General features: G+C 47.4%; 1 protein-coding gene across 4 annotated transcripts in view; it reads right to left on the reverse strand.

Moving 5' to 3' along the window:
- FSD2 (fibronectin type III and SPRY domain containing 2) overlaps window positions 1–8,173 on the reverse strand; it is a 30,224-nt gene extending 22,051 nt beyond the window's left edge. The window contains exons 1-4 of one of the 4 annotated variants that reach the window (XM_083712642.1): window positions 7,910–8,173; window positions 4,550–4,900; window positions 4,092–4,187; window positions 2,282–2,515 (exon numbers count right to left, since the gene is read on the reverse strand). In XM_083712642.1, coding sequence (XP_083568768.1) covers window positions 2,282–2,515; window positions 4,092–4,187; window positions 4,550–4,867 — 648 coding nt within the window. In that variant the 5' untranslated portion in view covers window positions 4,868–4,900; window positions 7,910–8,173. Of the gene's footprint in view, window positions 1–2,281; window positions 2,516–4,091; window positions 4,188–4,549; window positions 4,922–7,704; window positions 7,853–7,905 lie in introns of those variants that run through there. The other 3 variants (XM_083712641.1, XM_083712644.1, XM_083712643.1) reach the window with 3 other exon arrangements.
- Window positions 8,174–8,943: the final 770 nt, after the last annotated feature.

Consider the following 8,943-nt stretch of genomic DNA (forward strand, 5'->3'; position numbering starts at 1 on the left):
ACCAATCCCGCACCTTATCTTTGAGTTTTTCATAACTCTGCAATTTCAATTTATCACCCTCCTGCTCCAAAATTTCCCAATACCTTGGCCAATTGGTCTCCATGTTAAGTCTTTTCATGGCCTTTGCCTCCATTGGTGATAGCCACCTTGGGGTTTTGTTCTCCAACACATCTTTATATTTAATCCAGACATTAAATAATGCTTTTCTGACAATATGGTTTTTAAATGCCTTATGTACCTTAAACTTACCATACCACAAATACGCATGCCATCCAAACACATTATCATACCCTTCCAAATCTAGAATGTCCGTGTTTTCCAGAAGTAGCCATTCTTTCAGCCAGCAAAAAGCTGCTGCTTCATAATATAACTTAAAGTCCGGCAGGGCAAATCCCCCTCTATCCATACCACACATTTAAAGCACTCATACCAATTTAACCAACACAGTTTAGGGCGCTGACTTGAGCCCCAGCTTATGGGTGCCCAATGGTGCCTGTGACGTAACATGATGACATCATGACGTCACGTTGCGTCAGTTGTGTGGCGCCGCTTCCGAGGCCTCACAGGTGTGGGATGTGAAACACAGGAGCAGTCAATTATAACATTCCTAGAGTGTACATGTTTAGACATGGGGAGGGATGTCTGTCCAGCCAGCAGGTAAACTTCCTGTTTCCCTCTGGGCTGGGACAGACTTCCTCCGCATGTGACTAGAGGTGGGTGTGGCCTCACCTGTGCAGGTAACGACAAAAGCACAGGGCAGGGACAGCCATCTCTCTCTTCTCTTCCTTCGAAGAAGCAACATCTGCTAAGCTAAAGATGCCCTCTTGGCTCCAAGCCAAGAGAGGACAAAGGGACTATCTTCTTATAAGATAGAATCCAAATGTATATTACTTTATTAAGCTGTCTGCCTTCTGGGATCCGATTGTGAACAGAATGTGAGTAAACTCTTTTTATACTTTTGTAAAGGACTGTGTCGTGTCTTCTATTTTAAGAGGGAATAAAGCGGAAATTACCAGAGTAATTATTATAGAGGTTCTAGCGAACCTGAGCAGACGCTACCGTTGCAAACTTAAAATAAAGGGGAATGTTTTACTCTGCTGATATTGGGAACTTGTTAACACAAGTTGGATAAGGATATAATCACACAATATATCCTCTCCTGCATCCCTGAACATTTCCACAACGGGGTCTCGGAGATTATGCCAGAACCCCAGTTTCTACCAGAAGTCACATTCAGAGGTCTGGCAGGGCCTCGGACGTCACTTCTGAGACCTTGCAGGGTCTTGAAGGTCACATCCGAGTCCTCACAAGACCTCCAAAGGTCCTCTGGGATGTTGCGTTGGGGCTCCGACACAACTTCCGGTGGAAACCAGAAGTCACATCAGAACCCCATGTTGTGGGTGCCAAACACCCACAATTTGGGGTGGGTGCCCTGGCACCCAGGGCCCCCTAGACCTGGCACCTATGATCACAGTTCCCTCTAAAGAATTCTGGGAACTGCTATTTTTTAAGGGTACTGATTGTTAGGTGACCCCTCACAGAGCTACAATTCCCAGCACTCTTAACAAACTACAGTCTCCAGGACTCTTTAAGGAAAGTGGGATAAAAATAATAAATCTCATTTAATTTTTATTTGCTTACAGACTGTCTCATTTGCATTTATCAACTGACTCTTAAAACAAAACAAAACAGATTTGAGGTTAAAGACTAAATAAGTACCTTATTTTTCGCTCTATAGGACGTACCCGACCATAGGACGCACCTTGTTTTAGAGGGGGAGAACAAGAAAAAAAAATTGCCCCTCTCTGCTCAGCGCCCCTTCAGCGAAGCAGCAGGAGAAACAGAGCCCCTTCCATTTCTCCTCCCGCTTGGCTGAAGGGGCGCTGCGCAGCTCTCCCTCTCTGCTGAAGCCGGGAGAGTCTTGCTCTCCCGGCTTCAGCACAGGAACCTGAAGCCTCCGGAGCGCAGCGGGAACTCGCGCTGTGCTCCAAAGGCTTCAGGCGGCTATCCCTGAAGCCTGGAGAGCGAGAGGGGTCGGTGCGCATTGACCCCTCTCGCTCTCCAGGCTTCAGCGAAAGCAATGCGAAGCCTCCGGAGCATGGAGAGCTCCCTCTGTGCTTCAGAGGCTTCGCGTTGCTATCGCTGAAGCCAAGGAGCCTGCATTTGCTCCATAGGATGCACACACATTTCCCCTTAATTTTGGAGGGGAAAAGGTGCGTCCTATAGAGCGAAAAATACGGTATTTCATCACTGGTTATTTCCATCGCATACATCTCCTTACCTTGATCGCATTCACTTTATTTTCACCTTGGCTGAGATCCTCAATGGTTTCCATCAGGTCTTTACATGTGTCCAGGTTGCCTCCACAGCTGACCAGCTGCTCATACAATCCTTCCAGCTTCTCCTTCTTTTCTTCCCCCAAAGCCTGCATGACTTCCTCATACCTTTGCTCGAGGGTCAGCATGAGATCATTGTAGCCCCTCTCCAGGTTCTGCTCCTGCCTAGCAAAATTCTCCTGGAAATAGAGCATTTCAGGGTTGAAATGGGTTTGCTGAGCAATTGCCACCCAAAAGATCCATGAAACATGACAAACCTGCCCTGATTTTATAATACCCGTTCAGCCATAATAGTTTTTTTTTTAAAAGAAGCAGATTTTCCAGTTGCACAAATTTCCCGCCAGACACCCCACACTAAAAAGAGAGAAATCTGAATGAACACAAAGAGTGCTTTGCTCTTGGCATCAATGGCAGTTTCTCCATAGGTTGCTGTTATCTACTACGCAGCAACGGGTCATTTATGGATCTGTCTTAATTCAGTAACCTGAACAAACATAAGCCCCTGCGTTGCAAAATGTGACAATCTACCAAAATGCAAACACAACACGCTGTCTAATAACTTAGTAAATATATAATCAGTATGATGTCATTCAAAATATACGAATAAGCCACTTCAAAATAATATATATATCATACAACACATCTTACAAAATATACAAGAAACTGCAAGTTGTTATACAGTGGTACCTCGGGTTACATACGCTTCAGGTTACATACACTTCAGGTTACACACTCCGCTAACCCAGAAATAGTGCTTCAGGTTAAGAACTTTGCTTCAGGATAAGAACAGAAATCGGGCTCCGGCAGCGCGGCGGCAGCAGGAGGCTCCATTAGCTAAAGTGGTGTTTCAGGTTAAGAACAGTTTCAGGGTAAGAACGGACCTCCGGAATGAATTAAGTACTTAACCGGAGGTACCACTGTATGTATCAGAGTCAAACAAAGGTTCAAACAACCAATAAACAGCTTAGAGATGTTTTCCTTTGAGACGTGTGTGAGACGCCTTCCGTTGAGAGATGGTTTGGTGTTCACTGGTTGTTTGAACCTTTGTTTGACTGTGATACATATAACAACTTGCAGTTTCTTGTATATTTTGTGAGATGTGTTGTATGATATATATATTATTTTGAAGTGGCTTATTTGTATATTTTGAATGACATCATACCGATTATATAGTTATCAGCCAGCGTGTTGCATTTGCCTTTTCGTAGATTAATTCAGTAACCAACAGAGGTGCAAAACTTCAAGGGTATTTACAAAGACACCCCCAAACATTACCTGCCTGAAGATGAAGAAGGAGAAGAGCAGATTTCAGCCCCAAAGAAGAAGGTATCTTAACATGGTTTGGCAGTTTAAGGAGGAGTTCAGTATGGATGGGGCTTGTCTGATCTCAACTGGTAGGAAGTCCCATAAAATTCGGCCCACAATCCTCAACCTGTGGTTTCTAGTGGATACGCACCATGGGGGACTTCTAACAGTGACTCCCCTGAAGACCTCTGTGACTGAGCAGGGATGTAAGGGATCAGGTCATCCTTGAGGTATCTTGGGTCCAAATTACTAACTTAATACAAGAACCTTGAACCTGGTCTTGTAGCATGTGAGCAGCCAGTGCCAACCTTTGAGCACTAGAATTATGGGCTGGCAATAGTCTATCTCCAACAACCGTCCAACCGCAGCATTTGGAAAACCCAAAGGTAGCCCCACAATCAAGTACTGAGGTCCCATTCTTGAGGTTTCCAATGCATGAAGATGTCTCACCTCGATGGTGATAAAAATTTCCTCCAAGTGGCTAGAAAAGCTCTCCAGGTGAGTGATCTGATCTTCCAGTCTGCATACGTTTTTCCGAAACTCATCCTATTGAAGAAATGACAGCGTTTAGCATACTGGATTGTTGTGGAAAGAGAAACCCCCCCTCCTTCCAGACTGGATTGACTGGTTTTCCATTGTCCTCACTGTTAAGTTGTGGGTGAGCATATCAGACGACACAGCGATTCTTCAAACAGCTCTTGGTTATTCACAGGCCAGAACAGAACTGGACTGAAGGGTTCAGCCAGCCTGCTTATATAGAGCTCCAGTACAACATAACTGTAACCACTTTCTGTAACTATCCAATCACTGAACGTCACTTTCAATCCCTTATTTGCATATGTGGACCTGAACTATCTACAGTATCCCCCTGCTGGCCCAGGGTGAGAACTTCAGTACATAACACTCACCTTTGCAATTTCCACCACGCTGCTAAGAGGAATGACCTCGTGCTCACTGTGGTCGCCACTCTGCTGACCAACAGCTCTGATCGGGACACAGCACGTAATGCAGTATGTATCTTCCATTTTGTCGCTTTCTCTCGTGTTGTCCACGGAAGGCAACCTTTGCTCCTCTGCGCCTTGAGTCTTACTGGTTTCGCACAAGCCCAGATCTCGCCTCCGGAAGGGCTCTTCCGAAAAGAGCTCCAGATCTTCAGCTGAGTCATAAAGCTCCAAGTGGTAGAATCTGGGGGGTTCTGCCTCGTTCTCTTCGGATCGCGTGTCCATTGCAGGAGCAGAAAGACGGGATGCCAATCTATCCTGCAGAGAGAGTTCTTTGGGTTATGAGCAGCTGAGGAACAAAATGCCACAAGATGTTCAGAACAGGCAGAACAAAATACATTGGTACCTCTGGTTAAGAACTTAATTCGTTCTGGAGGTCCATTCTTAACCTGAAACTGTTCTTAACCTGAGGCACCACTTTAGCTAATGGGGCCTCCTGCTGCTGCCGCGCCGCCAGAGCACGATTTCTGTTCTCATCTGAAGCAAAGTTCTTAACCCGAGGTACTATTTCTGGGTTAGCAGAGTCTGTAACCTGAAGCATCTGTAACCTGAGGTACCACTGTATTGGCACTTTTAATAAGCAGGAGGAGTTACTTTTGTGTAGCGAAATGTCCTGGCGTATCTTAAAGATTTAAATCAGGGGTTTTTTGGTTGTTGTTCTTAGCCTGGGGACCACATCACATTCTGTGCAATTTTTAGGGGGCCTAATGACCAGTGGTGGGCAGGGCCACAAGAAAACATAGGCGGAGCAGCAACAACAAAACCTTGCCTTTGTACAGGTCCGCTCACCTTCCGGGGTAGGTGGTGTTGCAGCCGGGCATCTGTGCCCTCATAGTGACCCGGCTAGGGGGCGGGAGATTGACGCCCCCTCCACACCAACCCCCTCCACGTCACCCCTCCCTGGCCAATCCATGCCGGCAGGGGGCGTGGCCACAGGTAATTTAAACCGCGGTGTGGCTGGGGGCTTCCCACGCCAGATCTCCTTACCCATCCGCCCTCTTTTTAAGTTTTGGTTTGACATGACCTTGCTATGGACAAATGTCGGCCGCCTTGTTGTTGGTAGGAATTTTTCCACTTGGCGAATTGGCACCGGCCATTTGGCTCTCGCCTGCCTTGTAGCCATCGTCACAACTTTGCAAGGTTAGGCATTGAGTAAGCCTTTGTTTAAGGGCATCCTGTTTTGATAAGGGCATCCTGTTAAAGGGATCCTGGGGTGTGGAGTCCGTCCGAAGCCCAGGTGTGGGCTAGGCCCATGCCACTACCCCAACAGGGACCCCCTCGGGGTGCCCCTATTTTATGTAAGTCTTAGGGTTCCCCCTTCTGGTGGTTTGCCCTTAATTCGACTCCCTGCAGACGGGCGGGTGTCAAAATATAGCCTGGTTTCACCCAATGCCTAAGCCAAACCGCTCACATCTGTAACCAATACAGTGGTACCTTGGGTTACATACGCTTCAGGTTACATACGCTTCAGGTTACTGACTCCACTACCCCAGAAATATTACCTTGGGTTAAGAACTTTGCTTCAGGATGAGAACAGAAATTGCACGGCAGCAGCAAGAGGCCCAGTTAGCTAAAGTGGTGCTTCAGGTTAAGAACAGTTTCAGGTTAAGAACAGACCTCTGGAACGAATTAAGTACGTAACCAGAGGTACCACTGTACAGTCGTGGCCTGTTTAAGCTCATAATCCAAAACACTCATGGTGTGTTTATTAAGCAGTGCGGAACTTGGCACGCAATGGGCTTGTTTCCTCATTTGAACACATTCTTGTCTATCATGCAGTGGCATAGCTAGTTGCTTGGGCGCCCGTGGCAGCACAAATACCCTGCACCCGGGGGCGGGGCAAAAAGCCCATGGGGCGGGGTAAGCCAGGACAGAGCACGCTGCGCGGAACTTCCACAGAGTCCGCAATCCCACGTTGCCATTTCAGGCAGCGTGGAGCCTGCAGGTGGCTGAGCCACTGCGTCACTCCCCAGGAGAGCCAGGTGACTCGGGTGCACTGCAGGCTAGGCCCCGCGTTCAACCCCCCCCCCAGTGATGACACCTGGGGCATCCCGCACCCACCGCACCCCCTTTCCTACGCCACCGCTATCATGCAAGTAGCCAGACAAGAACACTCAAAGAGGATGTGAAGCAGGACTGATGGAAAATGTGGCTCAGTAGGGTGTTTGGCGTTAAAGCTCTGGTTTTCCCAGTAGTGATGTATGGAAGTGAGAGCTGGACCATCAAGAAGGCTGATCGCCAAAGAATTGATGCTTTTGAATTATGGTGTTGGAGGAGACTCTTGAGAGTCCCATGGACTGCAAGAAGATCAAGCCTATCCATTCTGAAGGAAATCAGCCCTGAGTGCTCACTGGAAGGACAGATCCGGAAGCTAAGATTCCAATACTTTGGCCACCTCATGAGAAGAGAAGACTCCCTGGAGAAGACCCTGATGTTGGGAAAGATGGAGGACACAAGGAGAAGGGGATGACAGAGGACAAGATGGTTGGATAGTGTTCTTGAAGCTACCAGCATGAGTTTGAGCAAACTGCGGAAGGCAGTGGAAGACAAGAGTGCCTGGCGTGCTCTGGTCCATGGGATCATGAAGAGTTGGACACGACTAAACGACTAAACAACAAAAGGGTGTTTGGCCTGACGAGAGTCCCGATAACTTTATAAACAGGCCTGGAGTGAGCAACAGAGCCTCAAGACTCCAGGACTGGCATGAACCTTTGTCCCCCAACAAGGTGCAAACTCAGGGTTTTGTCGCTCTGCCCTTTCACCCTCTAGCACAAGTGGCCTTCCAGTGGCCTTTGCTGACCAAGGATCCAATTCAGGCCATTAAGAGAATTTCACGATAGTATAAACTTTACACTACAAAGCCATACATTTTATTTCGTGGGTGGGTTTTTTAACAAACATATAATTTCAATTTACAAAGCATGAATGCCCTTTCAACACTACTGCATGCAGAAATATGCTCTCATTATATTTTTATGCCGCAGTCCAATTGCTCACATTTGTCTAAGTTTATTGAGCAGCATTTATTAAGCTGGAGCAAAAAGGGTCATGGAGCAGCTTACCTGGAATCAAAGCAAAACAAGTCCGTCCGTGCAGATTTACAGTCTTAAATAAAAGACGCACAAGGGAAAGGGCACAGGGAGGAAAATGGAAAATAAGAATAAAGACTCAGGCACCCATTTTTAAACAATCGCTCCTACACTGAACAGCTGCGCCAGTTCAATCTACCATAATAAAAAAGGAGAATCTTGCTGTTCTGAAACTTGCCTTCTGTGTAAAGATTCCACAATTTCTTCTGGTGCCCAGATAGCAGTAAACTTCACATTTGTCTCTCCTGACAAGCCTTGATTTTCATCCGAAGGCAGTTCTCTGCCAGGTTTCTAGATGGGCGACTGCAGACTTTTTGCTGTAACACGAGACAGCCGCTTCTTTCTGAGAGGGATGTCAGCAGTGATGAGCAAAAGCGACAAATATAGACCACCACCGGCTCTCGTTGCAGGGGAAGATCCTAAACTGTCACGAAGGAGAATGTCAGAAGCTGCCGGGAAAAGTTTGAAACCCCCTTGGGACCCATTCCCAACATCCTTCCACTGTTTAATTCCCTGTATTCCCAGTTTTCAGGCATGAATACTGTTGCTCAGCGAGTCAAAATGCCATCACATTTGCACATCAGGAAAGTTTCAGCCAGGACCCGATGAAGACATGCTCAGAGCCTAAGTTATGGCAGATTTAAGAGGTCCCATAACGTTACCCAAAACTGAGTTTAATTCAAAGACGGAACTCAATGCAAGTAGAATAACCTTTGATGTTTGTGCATAAGCGAGGAAAGAGGCAATGGTAGAATCAGAGCCAGGCTGAGACATTTTGCTGCCACAAAAGCTCCCCCCGTCTCCGATCTGTACTCCCTCCCCCTAGCACCATACCTGGCCCTGCCATAACAACTGCACCCTCACCTGTGGCTGCACCTGTGTTGCTGCCACAAGGGAACATCAGCACTGAGGATGCAGCGGCAGTAGTGAGGGCAATGGCCCCTCCAGGGGGCAGGTAAAGGTAAAGGTAAAGGTAAAGAGACCCCTGACCATTAGGTCCAGTCGTGGCCAACTCTGGGGTTGTGGCGCTCATCTCACTTTATTGGCCGAGGGAGCCGGCGTACAGCTTCCGGGTCATGTGGCCAGCATGACTAAGCCGCTTCTGGTGAACCAGAGCAGCACACGGAAAGGCAGTTTACCTTCCTGCCAGAGCGGTACCTATTTATCTACTTGCACTTTGACGTGCTTTCGAACTGCTAGGTTGGCAGGAGC

This window comes from Podarcis gaigeae (assembly GCF_964106915.1).
Source record: "Podarcis gaigeae genome assembly, chromosome: 14".
NCBI lineage: Eukaryota > Metazoa > Chordata > Lepidosauria > Squamata > Lacertidae > Podarcis > Podarcis gaigeae.